Below are 22,700 nucleotides of genomic sequence, written 5' to 3'. Positions count from 1 at the left end.
GTGGGACTTGTAACGTCAGCTTGCCTTGTGTTCGTGGACCAGGAAGCTAGTAGTGACTTCCCTTTTTGCATTTGGGTCTAAGGCAATCGTTTTCACGAGCCGAGAAATATATCCAACTTTATTTCGGTGTTTAATCCCATTGCCATTTGAATACGTTTTTTTTTTTTTTTCAATCCGAGCTTCATCCAGGCTGTGAAGGTACGTCTCTTTTGTGTCTTAATGCAGCGGGTGAGACCCCTATGATAACAGACGTTACATAGCAAGCTAACGGTAGCTATATAGCTAACTAGTACTATAGTTGTATAGTAATACAGTCACCGTCTGGACCCACTAGGAGAGCTAGTCGTTAGCTATGGTACTATGTAACTATAGTACCATAGCTAACGGTTAGCTCCCCGTCACTGTTAAAATAGGATCATGTTTATCTCCTAGCCAATACCTTAATCATTTAAATGGGATCGACAAGCGTCTCATTTGGTGTTTTGACAATAACTTGCAGTATGCCCAATATAATGGTATGCTTTCGGATTGAGCCAGTGCGAAGTGATGTGTTATATCTTTGTAATTGTTCTTCATACGTAGTGTATCAGCATATAACCTATGTTCAGACAGGACATTACATCTCCGTTACCTCGAGTTAAACGAAGCCAGGGTTTGCTCCCTGTTCGCAGATGATGTGCTACCGAGCGAGATGTATCACTTAATATAATCTTCATAACGACTGTCAACAGTATCAGTGGTAACACAGTGTTCCAAGTTAGGGTTAGGGTTCGTCCATCCCTAGCTCCCTCCAGAAGGGGCGCCAGGCATCACGTCACTTGTGAGGGAGTGAGGGAGGGCCAATGCTAACAGTTAGTTTTATTCTTATTGTTTCATCCCTTGGGCTCTGTACCCTTAACCATATGGGATCACTGAAGTTTGATCTTATCTTTACAATAGTCGGTTGTAGTCACTGTTACTTAAATGTATATGAACAAAAGGTAAGACACGGTAACCCTAATGTGTGACGCAATATAAAACAATCCGGAAAAACAACAACTGAATGTCTTCAAAGAGCCAGTGGACCTGGATATCTTTAGTTTGTTCTTTGTGTGGTTATCTTATATGGTCGTCAACATAGTAATCTGTTATTACGTCACTGTCATTTAAATAAGACGGTCACTTCGGGAAACAGGCAGTGAAATACTGTATTTCTGCTGACTGTGTGTAAACGGTCCGCAATGCTGCTTCTTTTCGAGACGTCGAGGGCCTAGGAAAGGCCCTCATACGTCACTACCCAGGACATCGGCGGTAAGCTGTGTGAGTGTGGAGCTCTGTCCGAGAGCGTTGAGCCTATCGGACACCCATCGGATAAGGCCAGTGTTCGTGGAGCCGTTGATTAGCGTCAGAGAGAGAGAGTTAGGCCACTCGGAACACCTGCTGTATAAAGCTACGGCTTTAGGATGGTGAAGCTCCATCTGAGCAGCGATTTATCCTGATGTTCGCGTCGAGTGTACCTCAGACACTAATAGTACAACTACAATGTGTGCGGCTTATTTCATACAGAACGTCACTCATTATAACGCTCATGTACAACGACGGTACTCTCTGGACATATTTATTTTTTATTTTTCTTGAAGCCTAACCCTCCCTCGGACTCATACATCGAAATCAATGACCCAGAACCAGCACCTCCACACACCCCATGGCCTTTATATCAGGGGCGGGTCTACCATGAGACCTCTAGGGGTGCTCGGCCCCTGATGAAGAAACTTTTAATGAATTATTATTAAGTAACATTTGTTTTACACCCCAAAATATTTAAGAAAATAAAAAACGTTTTATTTTCAAAATATTCAATCCCTATTCAATTAGATACACAATGTTTCCTTCAGAAGCAACCTGATTGGTTGGGTGTTCAATTTTTGTTTAGAATAATAATGGTTCAGAAAGAATATAGGTTTTAATATAGTAGCCTGTTGGGTGGACTCTCCCCTCAGTTGGGGTTAACCCTTTCTTCTCCAACCTCCTTTGTCCCTCCTAGCAGTGTCAATCACGTACAATACAAATATACATATCCTAAGATCTTGTCACTATGTAACCTGCTGTTGAAAAATAACTTTCACTTGACATGGAGGTGGCAGGTACTGCCAGGTAGCATTTGGCCAACTTGGCTAGATTTGGAAATATTGTTTAATGAAGAAGGAGATAGGCCCCAAAGTTTGTAGAGAATAAGAAAGAAAGAAAGAATACAACTTATGAAGAACAATAGTTGAGCGCTGCATTCAGCACTCACCTAAATAGCTACAGTGGAGGACAATTTAATATGCAGTGGCAAGCTGTTCCATAGTTTAGGGGCAACAGCAGCAAATGCCTTATCCCCTCTACATTTGTGTTTACTTTTGGGAACAGCCAGTAAGTGCAGGTCAGAGGATCTGAGACTTCTTAGAGGAGTGTATTTGACTAGTAAGTCAGATAGGTACATCGGGGCTTTTCCATTTAAGCATTTAGATGTTAGTAGCAAGATCTTAAAATGTATTCTATGGTGGTCAGGGAGCCAGTGAAGGGTGGCTATGATGTGGGAAATATGTTCACCCTTACGGGTGCCCGTTAGTAGGAGAGCTGCAGCATTTTGTACCAACTGTAAGCGAGAGAGGGTGGCTTTGATGAGACCAACATATAGGGAATTACAGTAGTCCAGCGGCAGCCTGGTAGTTACAAATGCATGATTACTTTTTCAAAGTCAGGGACAGTCAGAAAAGGTTTTACTTTAGAAGAAAATCCATACTTCATGTTAACTCTTGATTTTACAACAGACTTAACCTGTTTGTCAAAAGTAAGATTCGTTTCCAGCATTACACCCAAGCTTCTTATATGGGACTTGACATATGGGTAGAAAAATGTAAGGCCATCCAAGCTTTGACATCCTCCAGACAGTTTAAGAGACATTTAATAGTGGTAGATTCTTGTCCTTTCAGAGGTATGTAAATGTGTGTGTTGTCAGCATAGCAATGGAATGAGATGCCATATTTTCTGAAAATGGAGCCTAGCGGAAGCATGTATAGGGCAAATAGGATAGGTGCAAGAATAGAGCCCTGGGAACACCACATGATAGAGGTGATGAGATGGATTTAAAATCCCCCAGGCAATCACGGTGATGTGATTGTTTTACACCTTTTTACACTTTTCTTAATACAAAAAATACCTTTGGGACTTCGTTTATACCGTACACCCCTAACTCCGGGTGCTCCGGCGGGAGTCCTGGAGCTCTGTATCTAAATAATATCATATTATGCATAGATATTCATATCATATAATATACCGGTATATTATCACGGCCAAAAGCTTTGTGTGCCTCCAGGCGTAATTATGAATCTCAAACGACTGTTTTGGGTACCACCGCCCCGCGGAGTTGGTGCCTCGGCAGCGGGCAGCGGGGCTCCGGCGGAGAGTCAAAGCCAAAGTTCCTTTCCCCCAATTCTTCTCAACCATAGCTGAGATAACCCTGATATTAGGGCTGCACGATATGGGCAAAATATGATATCCCGATATTTTTTGGCTGAATGGCGATATACGATATATATCTCGATATTTTCGATAGAGCGGGTTAGATGTTTTTTTTCTAAGTCAAAAGCCAAATGTGAGATGTTGCAAGCACTTTTATTAAAACATAGGTCAGTATGACTGCAACATGTGATTTTGTATCGTTATTTTCAACAGAATAGAGTGAACATGTTAAAAAAAAAAGGGACGTTTTTCACCTTCTTCACAAAATAATCACCTATGCAAAACATTATAAAGCTGTAGGTTACACACATTAGCTACCAATAAGAGCATTGGCTTCGTCGCATTGTCCTGCGTACTACGGTGAGGGTTTCAGTGCGCCGTAACTTTAATCCCCCCCCCCTCCCTTCTCCGTTCCATTTGGGAACATGTTTGGTTTCATTTCGCTTGTTTCGTATATTTTAATTAATTAATTAAGAGCGTCACCAGAGGGCGCTCCCAACACATTTGCCGAGCGCCGGCCCTGGTTTCGGGGCAGAAGAAACTGTCGCGGCCGGTGATGCAGCACTTTGTACCGCTGCTGTAAATGGTGGAACAGATTTGTCGTGCTTCCACTTTTAGTCACAACGGTTTTGCTACACTCTCTACAGATGACCTGCAGCTGCAGCTCATCTGTTTTTTTTAAACCCAAACTATTTCCACATTATGGAGCCGTTGTTTCTCCTCTTTGAAACAATTTCGTCTCCCGCCGCCGTCTCGTTTTCTTTACGGGTATCATCCATGCTTGTTGTGTTGTGAGGGGGCGGCGGGGTGGGAATGAGGCGTCTTTGCACACGGCACGTTCGGAAAGACAGAGTGAGAGGGGAGGGGTCGCGCTCACAGTCTCCAAGGCAAATGCTGTAGACGCTTGAGCGGGAAACTGACCATTTTAACGCATATCGATATAAACGATATTATCAAATCTTGTATCCCCTTGGAAATTATATCGATATATCGTACATAGCCGATATATCCTGCAGCCCTACCTGATATGTATATTTATAACTCATGGAGGAGAAGTGATTATTGCCATTTGCGGACTCCCGGAGCTCTATATCAAAAAAATAATAAATATATATTTTGATAATAGAGCTCCAGGAGTCCGCAAATGGCAATAATCACCTCTCCCCCATGCTGTTGTTCATTCGGACAGCTCATTTGTATGCAATGGGCATCAGCTAATTTGCATTAAAGCAACAGACACCAGAAACAGCACATTCTGAAGGCACTGAAACAGGGGAATAGCAGTAGGCAAGATGTTTTCTGGAACTTATATACTATGTTTACTTGTTGGGAAAACACCCTTATACGTCATCTTTAAGATTTTTGCTATTTTTATCATCAGAAAAAATGTCAAATGTGAATTAAAGTTCTCAACGTCAACAATTTAAAGATATAACCATGCATTTTTAAGGATGCACCAACTTTGAAGTATAACTATGGAACTAATATTATGAGCTCCTATGTCTGTCCATTGTACTTTTTCCATCCATCACAGACATCTCCATTGAAGTACATGATTGTAAGCCTCTTTGTATTGAACTCGGTGAGTGCCTCTCTCTGGTCTGTGAGAAGAGACTCATACTCTCTCACACAATTGGCCTTCATACAATACATTGCTGAAACTCCTCTCACAGTCGACTGAGCTGACCGGGAAGTATATGTAGGGCACTGCCACTTCTGCGACTCTTGGGAATATCACTCTCAGGCCCCACCAAGCTCCAAAGCAGTTGACAAAGGCTCCCTGGACACGCAGTGCTGATGGGCAATCCATTCTTCACTGAGCTCTGTTGATGGGCTAGCCATGGGTTTCAGTTGTGTGGAGGCTTAAATCTGCTTTTCCAGGACTAGAGCGTGCCTAGGATCAAACACACTAGCCCACCTGTAGACCTCTCTGGCTTGATCTATGTCCAAGTGCTTTGAGAACATTTTGAAGTAAAGTGAAATGCATCATGGAGATGGTCAAGCACCTCCCTCCTCTCTCCAATCTTCATATTTCTCAAGAGCTCATCTGTCTTACTAATATCTCATTCTTCAGGTAAGAACCCATAATATTGTTAGCTAAACAGCGAGGGCCTGCATCTTCTCATCCGTTTCCTCCTGGCTGAGGATGTTTGACTGCCATGGATGATGACTTTTCTGCCCAGGAAAAACTCTATACAGATGAACATGCTCTGCATGGTACTTCAGTTTCTCAAACCAGCTGTTCCCTATGGAGCTCACTGCTTCAGGAGGCATGCACAAACTCCCTCGTATTGAGGAAGCTCACCCATCTTCTCTTATTGGCAGGCTTCTTGAAAAAGACAGTTCTCATCCATGTCACAAGTTGATTCAGCCTCAGAGAAGTATTTTTTAGTGCTACCAAGTCTCACCAATGTATGACATGGCAGAGACAGGTTACATCGACTCTGTTGGGCATCACTCCTTTCAGAACCTTGTATGCCTTCAGGCAGTAAGAGGCATTATCTGTGACCACTGCCCAGGTATCATCAAGGTTCAGCTTGTTGTTGTGGAGGAAAGCTAGTATAGCTTGGGAAAATGTTGAGTAATTGTATCTGTCCATGCAGATGACATCTACCAGAAAGTAGAGGTTTTCAACACATGCAGTGAGTTAAGCAGGGTTTCCCCCAGCACTGTCTTGTTAAGGCGGCCCGCCTTAACAAGAATAGGGCCCCGCCTTGACTACCAATGTATTAAAAAAAAAAAAAAAAAAAAAGTTGAAAAAAAAAAAAAAAAAAAGTGAGATTTTTCTGCCATGAATAGGGTAAGCCCATCATCTTCTCACTATCTTAGTTCCAAATTTAAAATATTAAATATACAACATTGACTTCATTCACTCTATGTGTAGATAAAGACAGACCTGCGAAACTGCAGGCAAGAGTCTTACAGCCTGCATGAAGATCAGCATCAATGGCCACCAGTGTCGAAGTTCAATTACAGCAGGGCGCTAGACTGTTCTTTGCACAGCCACGCAGAATTGCATGCACTGATGCCTCTTGTCAGCTGTGCCGCAAATAAGATCCAAAAGGAACTGTAAATAGTTGAATTGCATACAAAAGTTAAGTGTATTGTCCATTATTTGTATTTAATTGCACTTTTCTTTAATTTTATTTTGTAGTGTCTGCATGTTTGCACAACATTTGTACCTACTGTTGTTTATTTATATGGAAATAAACAGTCGTTATTCATTCATGCGTACTGGCATCTTTGAGCAAAATACCCCCAAAATTTTTCGGGCGCGGCGCAAAGCGCCGCGGCCAACAACACCACCGACTGCTTACCACCTTGACTGAGACATTTACTGGGGGAAACACTGTTAAGGAAACACTTAAATTGTTTAAACTATAATATTGTCAATTGAATACCCTTAAAAGCTCTTCATAAATTAAATGTGTTATTATTATTATTAAAAGTGTTATTACAATTCCAAGTTTAAACACAGCATAAATACAGTGATGGTTAGCTAGATGGAGAGGCAGACAGCTGCTAGCACCATCGCGATATTTTATCAGGATGGAATGGAAGATCCCAATTTACGTGCGAACAACTCACCAATGACTGTTTAGAACGCTGCAGTCCCTTACCTATTTGTCTCATCAACAAACACTGCAAACTCCTTCCCACAGATGTTTTGCATCCGTGGGTTTGCCAGAGGCATCTCGTATTTTCCGGCAACGCTCCCCCCTGTTTGCAATGCTTGACGAGAAACGGCTGTAGCTTTTTAGCTTTTCTAATGGGATATCAGACTTGGCGCACACAGCCACGAAGTTCTGAAATATTCCATTCTTGTCTTACTAATAAGACAAGAATTTTTATTTTTTATTTAATAGATTTGATTTCCTGTATTCTGGTGCATTTTGGGGATGGCCACTACCTATTTACCTACTATTCATTCAGATTCATAGCCTACAACCTGACAAGCTTACACTGCATATACAGACCTACTTTATGGCCATTCCACCAGCCATTGCTATTTTACCCATTGTTGTTATTTTGATATTGAGACAAATCATGATCACTGTCCTATAGTGTCCATTTTTGTGAGTCTCAATGTCTACTTCAAATGCAGTTAGAAATATGGACAGTTGCTTCATTTTGTTTATATGCTACAGGCCGAAAGACTAAATTAATATTTAACTTACTTGCTCCTTTTAAGTGTAACATTGCTTAGGGAGTCCAATTCCTCCACTGAAAAGGGTGGAAAGTGCTTACAACTCTTTGCTAGTTAGCGATCTATCTCTTCCCTACATGTAGTTGTGTTGCGCGAATGCTGCTGAGGGAGAAGCCTATTTGATTGATTTGCTGAATTGTCCAATCATGTGGTGTTAACAAGAAAGAAACACGATTCCATTGGCCTGGGGCGCACACTGGTGCGACCCGAGGGCGAGTTTTCTTGCGCCAATGAAAAGTCTATCTGCTTGATAGACAGCAAAAAGTTAGCAAGCTACATGACTTCAACGTGGCCGGCGCCCCTGACTTGGAGGAGGGCTTTATTTCGAATGACCAATACCTAGCCTAGCCCAAATCATTGACGTTCAGACGGATTTAAATGGTTGCTGGCAGTGACAAGTATATCACACAATTAAACGAGGATAAACGCGATGGATAATAATTGGTTAATTGTTGGTTAATAGTTGGCAGATATATTCAAGTGAATATTTCACGGAGGGGCGGCGCCCTAGCGCCCTCTATTGACCCTCCGTACTGTATCTAGATACATGTGCTACGATACGATTCAGGGACGATACATTTTCGTATAGAACGATTCGATTCAATGTTCTAACGATCTGGTGCGATTTGATGAAATATGAACGAATCTGATTCATTTTCTATTAATTAAAATAAGCCTTTGATAAAAAACATTACCTACTTGGTCCTACCAGACTCGTACGTCGTTTCATTTGTATTGACAGTCGACCTACTCAATTGACAAACGTTAACTCACTTGAAGGCGGGTGTCTGTTGAAGTTTAAAACTATTGGATCTGCCCAGTGCCACTCTGGATTTGCCATAACCAGTTATACAAAGTTATAAAATGCAATGCTGTTGTTTCAGCATTGGGTTGGCCCACCATTTGTACAGTGTTGACCCTGATGTTGTTGACCAGATGGTAAAAGTGGTTTTATCTCCCAACAATTATGGCCTCACAGGGCTGTACGCTTACTTTTTAAAATGGTAGCACTGGTGCTAGTCAATCTCTTCCATACGTGGATTTTTTTTTCCAAGTTTCCATCTTTATTTGATGAAGAAGAACTTCAGAATACAGGGAAATACCTTTTAATTTTTCTGTTTTGCTTACAAAGTGAATTTCCCGCGACCGTTACAAAGCCTCTTCCTCAACGTGTGAATGTTCGGGAAATTTAGTTTTTTAGAAGTCGAGCGGAACTGGCGAGCCTATAACTCAAAATACATTTCCCAACATTCAACGCTCCCATCATGCTCCCACACACTCACGCTTAGTGGTGCCATTGAAAGCTGTACAGAAAGACGTATTTTTTTTCGGCATGGGTTAGGGTTGCCGCGGTATACGGTATTACCGTTGTTACCGGTGTTGAGGCCAGCACCGTTTACTCGGCGTTGCACACTGGCAACACCGTTTTTTTTTTTTTTTTTTCAGTGATAAAAAACAAATTCAGTAAAAATGAATAATATAATTACAATTAGGAAAATTCAAATGTGTAGAATAGGCCACAGTTCTGCTCTGTGCGGGAGAATTGTCACGCCGAGAATTGACGTGCTTCCTTACAAGACCGGTAACCATAGCAACGCCGGTAAACAAACCCCGCAGAGCCCAATCCCTACGTGAGCTACCCGCGCTACGGCTATCCGGAGGCGCACAGAGCTTTTCGCTGTGATATTATGATATATACAATTATCTTATACTATATATATACTATTATATATAGAACGTTATAAGACGCCGAGAATTGGTGCGCTGCCAGACGCTGTCACCGAGTGTGAGAGGAGAGTTGACGGAGAAGATGGCGGTTGACCTATAGTTTCAAAGTCAATACCGTTTATACCGGTAATACCGGTGTTGACACGAGCGTATTACTCGGTGTGAAAATGTCCACACCGCGGCAACCCTAGCACGGGTCCTTCTCACCCTTTCGCACCGGTGCGAGTGGAATTGTATTTATCTTTGCACGCTAAATATTTCAATAGCAAATGCGATCAAAACTGTCGCACTGTACAGCCCTGCCTCACTTCCCCCTACACTACCTCTCATTGAAGGTGTCACAGTCTGTCTCTTGACCCTATTCACCATTATGAAGATAAACATGTTAATTATTTTTTTCTTTCTCTCTGCAGTATGTCTCTTTATCCATCACTAGAGGACCTGAAGGTGGACAAGGTGCTGAAGGTAAAGTATTCACTCATGTATGAGAATGCTATGCCTTTGCCTTTTCTTATTTTAAAGGTAATGTTTGATGCTCATGGCAAGACGGTCAGGCACTGATATTTCTGTGAAGTTGATGGTTTGTTTCCTTTCTCGGCAAAATGAAAGTTAAATGTTTACTTGGTTGTTTGAAGACCCAGGCCCATTTAGCCCAGACCAGCCCCACTCCCATGGCTGCCATCACTGAGGGAAACACACAGCCCCAACCCGCTACAGAGTGCATGCCAGGATCAAGTGAGTTCTATGTTAAACATTTGTCTCCATCTGTACTAGCCCTCGTATTTCATTGTTCATTGTTTGTTGTCCATCTTCTCTCCCCTTTATACTGTTATTGTTAATGTATTCTGTGTCTGAGGCATGGATGTTTTTTTTGTTTTTTTTCAATGTTGCTCTATGGGTGGTCTGTCTTTGTTGATTGAGGCTATTCTAAGGCCAAGAAAAGTCAAGGGATGGGAGTGAAGCTTAGTCCTATAGAACAGCGTTCCCGAAGCTTTGTGCGCATAGACCGGTACTATGTCAGACAATATTTTTGCAGGCCGTTGTTAGACCGTAGTCGGTTACCCATCATAAAGTTTAACACCATTGCTGTTGCATATTTTCTGCAACGTGCAGGAGTTTAAAGTGTGACGGCCATGAAGTCGTTAAAATGCAGAAACATGCACGTCATTCTTTCTTGATACATACAAAGGTGAACATACAAGTGGTTGTCAATTCTAAAGGTAAATCAACTTAGTTAAACACTGATTGTTACGAATGTTGGTGGGCCTTTTGTGTGCATTTTGCAGACAATGTGCAACAGCGAAAGCTGAGGTCACACTTTACGGTTGGTTACAGAATACCGGGTATCAAGTTATGTCTTCAATATACGGCAAACGGCATTCAAAATAACAGAATAAGTTATCTGTATAACTATAACAATTTATTGTTGGGAAGAAATCTGGTCAGAACAGCTGTTTCTTTGTATTGGTGAACGGATTATGGGTTAGACGATTGTGGAAACATCGCTAGTGGAGCTGGATAGTGGACACCATCATGACGCCATACAGGCTCCTCCATCGTCCTTCGCTGTCTGTGTTGGCGCATTCGACTACTCTGGTGCCGTATTGCGCCATATTACTACTCTGATGGAATGCTCCCCAATACTGCTGATTCAGGTTTCATTTAAAATTTTAAATTATGGGATATACGGCTGAAAACAGAGTTCATGAAAATAAGCCAAAAGGTAGGGCTGGGACGCCTTGATTGAATAATTTTTTTAACTCATTTTTTAAATCTGTTGTCTGCAATTATCTGATGGTTCCCAAACTTGACAAAATTACTTAAAAGCAAGATGAAAATACTGCACTTGATACTCATTCTCTATCCGTGGTCGGGCAGTCCACGATTAGAGACTGCAAGTTAAACATGCTTCACTTCCTTTTCCTTTTCTCTGATCAATCTGCCTTACCAAATCCCTCAACACCTGCCATTCATCCCTCTGTCCACACACACACACACACACACACACACACACACACACACACACACACACACACACACACACACACACACACACACACACACACACACACACACACACACACACACACACACACACACACGCGCGCGCGCTAGTACTCACTATTGCTGTGGGTTCTTCCAGGCCTGTACCCCAATCTGGAGGACCTTGGCGAGTACATGGGTCTGAGCCTTAACAGTGATGAGGTGCACAGTAACCTGGCCTTGGTGCCCGTGGCAGACAATGTAAGTAAAGTGTGTTTGGGTGGTTTGTGTGTGAATAAATCAAATCTTCTTTTGTTGCCTAAATTAGTTCTATTCTGATAGAATTTATGCTGTAAATGTAAAATAACCCTCTAAACTGGTGCTCAAAATATAAGACTTGCCCCCTAAGCAGTGACATCAATGTACGTTTTGTTTACATGACCCACAGTCTACATCAGGCCTACATTGTATATTTAGTAAGTACTGTTACTGCAACAGGGAATGTACTGAAAGGACAAAATCTGAACAGATCTTTGCAGCACCCTGGGAGAGAGATATAAACTTGAATAAATTAACCAATCACATATATGAACCATGTACTGTATCCCGCAGTGTATTATGAACAAAAACTTTTGAATTCAACAATGCAGCCGGTTTAAATTAATAAATAAGGTGGCTGGATCTACAAACATAGCTAATATACCTAATACCTGAAGAGGTACACTTTCCTGTGATTGTCTCACAATGCTATTTGATATCAAGTATCTTGTTTGGGATACGTGTGTGTTGTTTTTTGTATCACTTAAAACTAGGGCTGGGCAACAATTAAAAGTATAGTATTGGTGAGTTAACTCGCGATTAATCGTACTTTTAAAATTCTATTTTAAATCCATGCCAATTAAAGTTAAATGAGATTATCAAATGGAATGACACATTATCATGACACATCATCATTCATCATATCATTCACATTACATTCACCAAATGTACTTAATGAGCAAAAACTAGACCTAGTGATAGTTTTATTGACTCACTCAGTGTGGGTTGAATATAAAATTTACGGAACACCACAGATTTGGGAATTGTAAACAGGCAGTTAATTTGTACAATAGTATAGTTCATACCTTCTAACAATTGACTGATGAAGTCTAGAAGGATATTTTTTATACATATAATAGTTATATATGCATTCTTATACATTCTTCCATACTATACATTCTTATTCAGGTATTATTGCACTCCAATATGACTCAATACAGGAATACTGGAGCATAAACAAATATTGAATTGTGGGTCTTCATTCATGATACTGTTCCAAAAAATATATGCATTATTGAAATTACTGAGTTAAAATTACCATAAAATGTCATACACAATGTCACTCCTATATGAAGGCGTATTAGGAACACGCATGATGATTTATCATTTTTTTTACCATGACGAGCTTAATGTCGAAATATTGGCTTAAATCTCGACATTTCGAGAATAAAGTCAACATGAGAATAAAGTTGAAATATCAAAAAGACGAGCATGTTGTCGAGGTGAACATTTCAGTCCCTCTGTCAGTGCGCAATAGCTCCAGGCATTTTCTGGGCCTCCCATGGCCAGAACATTAATCAATGACATCAATGTATCAATATAGGCGGGCCAAAAGCGTTGCTGTTTTACCGACCAGATACGGCAAGAGTCTATCTATTGGTTAGCTCCACTGGTCTGGATACGTCACCCCTTGTATTCCTCTGATTGGTCGTAGTGTTATCCAATGTGTGTTATCCAGTGATATTTTCAAATGCATGCTTGGTGCCACCAAGCGAGTTGGGCCATTTTCATTACTCGTTGCTAGACCCCACAGCTTTCTAGATGTGGATCTGGATTTCCAGGCTAATGGTGTGTTCCTGAATCCTCGAATGCCAGACTTCCGAGTCGAAAGTCGAAGATCTCAGTCTCCCAGTCTTCTCCCAAATCTGAGAGTAGACCGAGAGCAGTGATGACAATCTCAAACAAAATGTCTGCGCCCGTGAAGAGAATTTTCTTTTTGTATTTGTACCACGTAGGTCATGTTAATGTATACATTGTATGGTCTTGATCTGCGTGCAATACAATGTAAAGTTGTGTTGTTTGTTTTCGGGGTGGTTTGCTTAAGAGGCTAATGTAGCTAACAATAAACAACGACTAGCCAATGAATGTTATAAATGCTCCGAGACCGGAAGTGACGTCAAACGTGCAACTCAGAAGGCTGGCGTCCAAGGATTCAAACACCAAAAGCCTTCCTCAATTTACATCATAGAAATTACACAATGATGATATCAAATGTTACATATTGAACGGTCTGTAAATCATGCTGAAGAAAAAATAAGTAAAAATACCGATACACGTAAAAAACACAGATATATCGGTCGATCACTAGTCCTAAAACGAAAACCCAATTCAACTTTAAAGTGAAAAAAATAAAACTTGCACACAAGGCCTACCTTTTCATCGTGCTGTTCCCTTTTCCATTCTGCCCCCTGCTCCCAAACCACCCCGGCGTCCACTGATGTCACTCCCATGCAGCAGGTGGCTGCTGTGTCTGGCTATGGGGGCATGGTGCGGCCAGTGACCGGGGCTGACGTGGGCATCAGAAGGGCTGAGATCCGCCCGGGCCTGCGTGAGGTGATCCTGTGTAAGGACCAGGACAAGAAGATTGGCTTGCGACTGAGGGCCATAGACAACGTAAGTTTGCCGCAGCGAAGGGCCACTTCGGCAGGCAGCTACTATCTGTGTAGTTAAAGAACAGTAAAGGTTGATAGGTACAGTAACATGGCCGACTTAATCCCTGCACACATTTTCCCCAGACAGCAATACCTGCCTTGTGCAACAACAAAACAATAGGAGAAATTGACATGGAGTCGTCAGTAAAGCCTTCTCTTGTGATACCTGCAGACAGTTGGAAGTCTCAGCTACAGAACTACATTATTATTTATTGCAAAGCTTATTACACCAGACTGGGAGATACAAAGCTCAGCCACACTTTGGTTTCATGTTGATACTTATCTTTAAAATAGTGGTCCTTTTTCGTTAAAGGCATGGCTGTGTGACCTCATCTTTACTTATGCAACTGATTTAAATTGAATCAAAAAAAAATTAGAGAACCACTTAGATTAACAAAGGGTTAAATTTAACCAGGATTTATTTAACTAAGTTTAAAGTTTCATGCAGCACGGTTAACAGTTAAACGTTGGTTTAATCCAGTTTAAGAGTTAATCCATGTTGGTGTAACCAAGCCCTAGTGTTTTGTTTATTTCCATATGCTACTGGAAGCCAAGTTATCCATTATGTTTATATATATATATATAAAATTGGAAAATGTTGGGGCATTTCTTTTGTTGAAACCATACCGAACATAACCATACTGTGTGTGTGTGTGTGTTGATAGGGATAATAATGCGTCAACGTAATCTTAATTTAATTTGATTAAATAAAAATGTATGCATTAACACACGTGTCAACACTCAAGTCGTGTATTTTCTTATTCAAAAATCTTTCCTACTGGCTCTGCTCAGCATAACAATTATTCTCTTTACTTTGAGTGTGTGAATTGATAAAATCAATAGCTTCAACAGGAATGTAAATTGGCTGGATAAACCAATCAGCGGTAAACATCCTGCTTAAATAGAATGCATGAAACATTGGGATTTATTTGCTTTTAATGTTTATATCAATTTAGATGCATATAACTTTTTGAAGCATTCTGGTGGGAATATGTTGACTCTCAAAATGGAGTATGCAGGGAATCGATCCATGTATCTCTTAAGATACTCCATGCCGACATAACTCTAGGTCATTCAGTGCTTTGGATCTGCTTTTTCTTTTGAACCCATTTATCTAATAATCCTTATATTATATAAGTGTATCCCTCTTGTGTCCCTCCCTCCAGGGGGTCTTCATCCAGCTGGTCCAGGCTAACTCCCCTGCGGCCCTGGCCGGCCTGCGCTTCGGCGACCAGGTCCTCCAGATTAATGGGCACAACTGTGCTGGCTGGAGCCTGGACAAGGCCCATAAGGCCCTGAAGGCCGCTTCCGAAACCCGCATCGAGCTCATAGTCAGGGACAGGTGGGTTATGTATTTAACGCTTTATTGAGGTTTAGGGCTTCTGCGCTTTGTCAACATGAGTCTCATTAGATTCATCACTTGTTTAAATTATCAATTTTGGTTGTGTTTATAAATGTTTTTTTTCATATAATTACTAATACTTACAAAGGGTTAGGGTTAATTTTTGGTCTACTTGTTTATTCAAAAACCAAGTCAGAAGTCTGAAGTAGTTACAAAGGGTTTTAATGTAAAAATTGACAAAGATGCAATGCACGCGAGTAAAAGGGAGTACCTAAAATGATAACAAAAACAGCTATGAAGTTAATATGGCAATCTGCATCAACTGCAGCACTAGCTTATCTGATATCAGTTGCCAGAGGCCACTGTAAGCTGTGAATGCTGCTCATGCCCAGGCGTTTTGAAAGACAACCGATGTTTTTAAAATACACTGTATATTTCAATGTTTTTTACAATCAATTTGTGTTATAAGCGTGGTGAGCCGTACCTATTTTTCCCCAATCCTCCGTTGGGGTACCAAGCGGTCTGAAAGGGTGCTGCAGTAGCCTGGCTATTGACAGACCAAGCTCAATCGTAGATTGCACGTTGGTCTGGGGAAGCTGCTGTCATTTTCTTCAGCCCAAGAGGCGTGATCAATTGGCCTAGTTCAAATGACTCTGTACGCAATTGGCTGCTTGCCGTCGCTTCCGTGACGTCATTGTGTTGAACCAGCCAATAGAGTGCCAGGGGGAAAAGCCAGCTTGGTTATTGGCTCCAGCAAAAACGTATCGGAAGCAGCCTACCGAACCGTACCGTACCGTTTGCTGGAAACTAGGCATTATATTGGCGTTTCCACCGCCAAAAGTTGGGCAGAGTCCCAAAATAAGCTTGCTTAGCTGCTCCTATTTTCGGTACTCCTACGTTGGGGTACCAAGTGGTCTGAATGGTTGCCAAAAAGGTGGAGCTACACACACGTCACACTTCCGTGCGATAGGGGGGATAAAAACAACACACAGTACCTGCAAAAGGACAACAGCGAAAGGGGAACCCATTCCTTGTGGTTAATTAACTCTGAGGCCCTCTAGGTGTTGGCAGTGTTCTGCGTTGGTGCTGCAGGTGCCGTTGGATTAAATCTCTGTTAAAGGCCAGTAATGCCAAGATTGTCCCGTTTTAATGAGCAGTACGAACTGGGTAGATGGGAGTTGATACCTCCAGGTGTTCTGGTCCCATCTGGAAGTAGCCTATATGCATAAGAAAATCTCGTGCAAAAGTTGAATGTGTCACAAAGCCTTGCAACACACTGACATTGAATATGCTATAATATAGATTGCACAAAATTTGACTTAGAAAAAGGCTTGTTGTCCTGTGTTGGGTGAGTAAGCATATTTTAATTGTTAATGAGCATTTTTTTTATATCTGCATTTTCTTTTGCCATTTGTCTCCTCTCTAGACCCTTCCAGCGCACCATCACTATGCACAAAGACAGCTCCGGCCATGTGGGATTCATCTACAAGTCTGGGAAAATCACCTCTCTGGTGAAGGATGGCTCTGCCGCCCGCAACGGTCTGCTGACGGACCATTACATCTGTGAGATCAACGGGCAAAATGTTATTGGACTCAAGGTAAGCTGATTACGGTTCCAGTACAATGTTTATCGTACATTGTTACTGCTTACCTCCAGTAGAAATTACCGCCATTTTCTTTGGTTGAATTTGCCTTAAATAAAAAAATATGGTACAGTTTGAATTGTTTTCAAAAGTAAAATTTTTTCAATTTTCAGGATTCTCAAATCAAGGACATTTTGAGCACCTCTCCGACTGCAATGACCATCACCATTATGCCCAAGTTCATCTATGAGCACATGATCAAAAGGTACCATTTTCTGTTAAATCTCCCTAACTTAGGAAATATTAACTCTAGAACAAATCCTGCCATAGTGAGTGAACTGTATATGCCATGGGCCAGACCAGATTCAATACCACTCGAGAGGAAACAAGGTTAACATTACTGAAAAGGTATATGGGTGTAGATTATGTTTTTGTATGATAACCATTTCTGGTTGGCAACCTAGCTTTATGGAAGCATATATGTAGCAAAATTCAAATGGCAATGCAATTTGCAGGTCATTACATTATGCAATGACAATACATTGTGCAATTGAATAATGTAATTTCAAAATAGATGTTATTCAATACGTTATTCAAAGTGTATATTAATATGCAAAATCTCAATGAAATCAATTAAATTTGAAAAAGCCACTGGCATTTATAGTCCAATTTTTTGAGTGCCTTTATTCAAATGGAAAAGCTATAGCGCCCCCGTGATTGCAATGCACTTCTCCACGCTTCATGTGTTGCAAAATTAAAATGACATTTCAATTCGTAAAAAGGTTTGGAAAAGATTTTGCAAAGCGTATTGCGAAAGGTTTTGCAAAGCGTATCAGCGAATCGTATCTGGGCGGGGACTACGTCACTTCCTCGTCAGCCCAACTAGTAAAGGCCGGTTTATGGTCCTCCGTAAAGTGCTGTAGGTAGACACGGAGAGCCCTCTCCGTCGCCGGAGATCCTGTTGGAGAGCCTCTCCGTAGCTTACGTGCGCATCCAATATTTTTTAACCATCCGTCGACGCAACGGAGACAGACTGAGACGGCAAGGGCTGTGATTGGTCCTCAAACAAAATAAATTCCGGAATCAGTTTGCACCTTATTTACTTTGCACATTAAGGACCAATAAAACACCAAATATGATTTGAATAGCTTTTGAAGTTTATTTACAACACTATTTACATAGTTGGTAGTCATCTTATAAGATCGATCGGGCGGCGAATTGCCACCATCAAGGGGTCTCTGTAGTTACGGAGTAGGATTACGGAGTAGTATACTCCTGTCGTCTATCCTATCTCCCAGAGTGTGCACTCTATCACCTGCATCTGTGTCTTCAACACGGTTGTTCTCCGCATCATCTGCCAAACTTCGGTGCGTAGCGACGATCTCATTCATCGCTGACATCCATGGCTGATGCATACGAACATAAACAAGGAAATTACAAGGAATAGACGTAGTTCCCGCCCAGACGTGATTGCTGAGACGCTTTGCAATACGCTTTGCACATTTTTTTTAAAACATTTTTTGCGGCTTGAAATGTCATTTTAATTTTGACACAAACGGAGCGTGGAGAAGTGCAGTGCAATCATGGGGGCGCTATAGCTTTCCCATTTGAATAAAGGCACTCAAAAATGAGATTCTATTTTTATTGTTATAGCTTTTTCAAATTGAATGGAGGATTTCATTTTCATTTATTAAACTACACTTTGAATAACGTAATTTCAAATTACATTATTCAATTGCATAACGAATTGTCAAGTGCAAAATGTAATTACTTATTGAATTGGAAATTGCAAATTGCATTGTCATTTGAATTTTGCTCCATATATGCTTCCATATAGCTTGGCTAGAATAGAAAATGTCTGAAAATATGGTTGGGAAACAAGCATTCAATCTATCGTTACATGCTTGGAGAGTGTTTTTTTATAGTGACTGATCAGAGTTCATGAAACTGTATGAGTCTTCTTACAGGAAAATGTCCAAGATGTCTTAAAGTCAGATTTGGTCATTCATTGGTTACTTACCCCAATGCTAGTGTTTGGTTGATCTACTGCTCCAACATGGGGGTAGAAGCTAATTTGTTCAGTTGTTGATGTTTTTTCAGTTATATTGTCATACTTTAGTACTAAAGTCACTTCCATCAAAATTACTCTCAAACCTCACTGTCAGCCAAGCAAATGTCATAGATTGGAGTGACATTTGATGAGCATATATTGAATATGCTATAAGTCAACCATTTGTTACATAATAAATACAAATTCAACCAATTGTAATCATGCAAGTCCATAGATCATGTTTATCCAAATGGTTTGTCATTTAAAGCAATGGTTTTGAAGCTACCGACTTTTGAACTTTTTACGAAATTTCCACTGTATAGCCAAATCTTTCCTGACGGACATTAAGGTTTAGGCATAAATGCATGCAAAATAATGATTGTGCACCCCATTTCTGATGTTTTTGGCTTTTTACCCATTGCGCAGAAATGCGATTGCTTCGATTAAAAAGACCACAAATGAAAGTGGGATTCCCAACGGAAATGGGAGTCCCTATGGATTCCCATTTCCCATCCGGCGCCAAACCTTTTCTATACCTGCTTGAAAACTGCCAGTAACCCATAAAGGGCCCTTTGAGGCCATATTTACGTTCTATCTGACATTTCTTTTCACTTGATTTAATACAAGATTTGGATAGGATCAATCCATATCACTACTATGTAACCTTCTCAATCCATTTCCACCTAAAAGTTGTTTTATGGTTTGCGAGGTATAACATTTATTTCTGAGCTATTTGAAGTTATCATGTGTCAAAGCTACCCACTATCATTAAACATTGATGTGCTCTTGTTCTATTACCAGGATGTCCTCTGGTCTTCTGAGGTCCGCCATGGACCACTCTGTGCCTGAGGTGTGAGAGGACAACCAAGTCTACCCAATCACATGTCTGAAGTCAGGACGTCCACAATCGTATATGCAGAGATTTTCATCAATGTCTCTTCCCCTCTCAACTTTTTTTTTAACCATTTACTCCTGACCCTGTCTGTAATTGTATCATATAACTTTTTTCATTATTATGTTCGACATCACAATTGTGTGTCGTTAACATGACTATGGCTTTTCTATATTTTATGTGTTTTGCTATCGATCTACTTTATTTACATACACGCCTGTTCCATTTCTACCATGTCCTTGCCTTTCATAATCATGACTTTATTGTCCTTTTTAAAGTTTGGACTTTCTTGTGGTCTGCGCTTTACATGCCTTCCTTCCTTTGTATTACGTGACATAAAGGACAGTTATATGTTGTTTTTAAAGCATGCTACCATGACTCCAGAGCTTCCTCCTTTATGAGATGGAGATGGTTCATAAGGCGAGTGACCTTTCACTTTTGTGTCAAAATGCTGTAAACGCTGGTGATCCTCTATAGTCAGTCCTCAACCAACCTTTCCTTTAAATCAAGGCTGTGCTCCATTCCCCGGACTTGCCCCTGAGTGTGTTTATGGTAAACTCCATTATGAGAATGGAAATATTCAAATTGGCTGCCCTCTTGAGGTGTGTGTGTGCGCGTGCGTGCATTTCAATCACACCTACTATTGTTGTTCCAAGGGCCATTCCACAAACGGCTGTGGATATGCTGGAGAATCATATCCCTGCCCTTGAGGTCATTATTAGGATTTGGGTTACAGTTTTTAGTTTAATTGTATTAGTTGATAGCACATTTTGAAGGGGATACGTTTTACAGAATATGGAGGGAAGCACCAAAGCCCACTACCCTATTTTACTTGAGCTTTTGGCCTTATTCACAAAAGTTGTGTCAACGTCCCCTTGTGAAGCTCAAACAACGCCCTCAGTGCACCGTTTTAGGAAAGAAATCAAAGTATGTCATTGCATGCTAGCGTTGGTTGCTATTGGTAACGGAGACAACTTATTTGAAAGTCTAAATGGTAAATGTAGACATTTAAATGTCATTGCGAAGGGAATAGTTAAGCTTGGGAGATTATAAATTGTTGCTGGACAGATCCACTAAGTGCACTTTCCACTACCTTTTGAGTGGTTTTCATTTTCTTCATCGAGGTATTTGTGTTCCCTATTGATTCTGAATACGAACGTGTACTTTCTATTTTAAGTAAAGGGAATTTATTTTGTTTTTATGCAGAGTGTAGCATGGTCAAATCAATGCATTTACCTCTAAATCAAGGGTCCAGTTGATACATTTCATTCTGTTTTGCTATGCATCGTTAGGGGATCCCCTCTACTCTTTTCATTCTGTGATTGGTGTGGTTAAAAATTACTAACTATGTCACAATTTTCCTTCCAACCATTTTTAGAAATGCTGTGCTTTTTGATGCTGTTCATTTTTTAATGCATGGATAGGCATTTTGGATTTTGGAGAAGTAATCTGAAAAAGTAGTCATTACTCTGTACAATATTATAAGAATCATAAAAGTTACGTTTGAATTTAACCCGGATAGTTATTGTAAAACAAACAATAAACGAATAAAGTATTTCTGTTTCTATTTACTTGTCCCTTCTTGGCAAATTAAATATTTTTACTTAAATTGCATTGAGTTAAAGTGAAGTATTTGAACATTAAAAGTAATAAAAATAGTAATAAATATTTTATTTTATTTTTGCAGCAATTAGACAGGGATGAATTATTTTGTGCATATCCTAGAAAAAAACAAGACGGCTAGGACTTTTAGAGTGATGGCACTGGTCTCGCTCTTATAGAGCCATTCAAGTACAAAGAAACTGTTTGAGACGTCATTCGTAGAATAAAGATGAGCCAACAAAAACAAAGCGCAGACAAAGCTCTGAAGCTGGCAGAAGAATGTTCAGAAGATCTAGAAGTCGGGTATAAGGAACAATTAAACATGGCACTATGACCAGGCACCGCTGAAGGAGGGAAAACGGGCACTGAAAGTTGAAGGAAAGCTGAAATGGAATCAATCCGAAAGAAAGAAATAGTTCATGGGCCAAAGCCTGAAATTTCACATATCGGTACCATCTGGGTTGGAAAATTCTAGTTATTTTTAATTGTTAAACATCCCTAGATTATGTTTTGATAGGATCACCCTTTCAGAGTGCCAGCTTATGGTTTTCACCTCTTGAACAGATAGATCCCTATCGTGCTAACGCGGAATGATGAATTCTCCAGTCATCGTGTATAACTGTACCAATATACTATTATCTCGTCTCCATTGAAATAAACCCACCAATAAATACTTTAAGTGGCCTCCTATGTACTGGAACAGTTAAAATTATCAATTTTATAAGGATATATAGTCTACTTTTACAAAATTAGTTGCAAATAATTTCAGTTTCAAATAATGTTTTGTGGTTTCTTTCTTCAAAAACAATATTAAGTTAAATGTAACTAAATAGTACTCCCTCAGTTTGTATATAAACAACCTAGGTCACAATAACTCTGATGAAACTACACTCAAACATATGTTACATGTAAAATAGTTTTGTTTTATTTTTCCTGACATATTGGGAACTCTACATACAAATATTAGATCCACACCCTCAACCTAGGACTCACCGTTGCAGTTTGCACATATCTGTGCACTTCAGGCAATTGGTGAGAAATGTGCAATCTGGCAATTTGCATGACCTTGGGCACTTG

At 40.5% G+C, this 22,700-nt stretch overlaps 1 protein-coding gene across 3 annotated transcripts; it reads left to right on the top strand.

Annotated features, from left to right (window-relative positions):
• Positions 1 to 7: 7 nt before the first annotated feature.
• On the top strand, positions 8 to 21,600 carry sdcbp2 (syndecan binding protein (syntenin) 2). Of its 3 annotated transcripts, none has more exons than XM_056586480.1 (9): positions 8 to 198; positions 9,835 to 9,886; positions 10,057 to 10,156; positions 11,565 to 11,665; positions 13,958 to 14,116; positions 15,321 to 15,496; positions 16,923 to 17,094; positions 17,253 to 17,344; positions 19,931 to 21,600. In XM_056586480.1, the coding sequence occupies exons 2-9, from the start codon at positions 9,836 to 9,838 to the stop codon at positions 19,983 to 19,985; spliced, it is 906 nt and encodes a 301-aa protein (XP_056442455.1). In that variant the 5' UTR covers positions 8 to 198; position 9,835; the 3' UTR covers positions 19,986 to 21,600. The 3 variants fall into 3 exon arrangements, with proteins under 3 accessions (XP_056442455.1, XP_056442446.1, XP_056442436.1); XM_056586471.1 differs by lacking the exon at positions 8 to 198 and adding an exon at positions 210 to 980 and having other exon boundaries at positions 13,961 to 14,116; XM_056586461.1 differs by lacking the exon at positions 8 to 198 and adding an exon at positions 213 to 980.
• The last annotated feature ends 1,100 nt before the right edge of the window (positions 21,601 to 22,700 follow it).

This window comes from Gadus chalcogrammus, chromosome 1, assembly GCF_026213295.1.
Source record: "Gadus chalcogrammus isolate NIFS_2021 chromosome 1, NIFS_Gcha_1.0, whole genome shotgun sequence".
NCBI lineage: Eukaryota > Metazoa > Chordata > Actinopteri > Gadiformes > Gadidae > Gadus > Gadus chalcogrammus.
The sequence above is the reverse complement of the archived record's forward strand: the minus strand, read 5'-3'. Positions and strand labels throughout refer to the sequence as shown.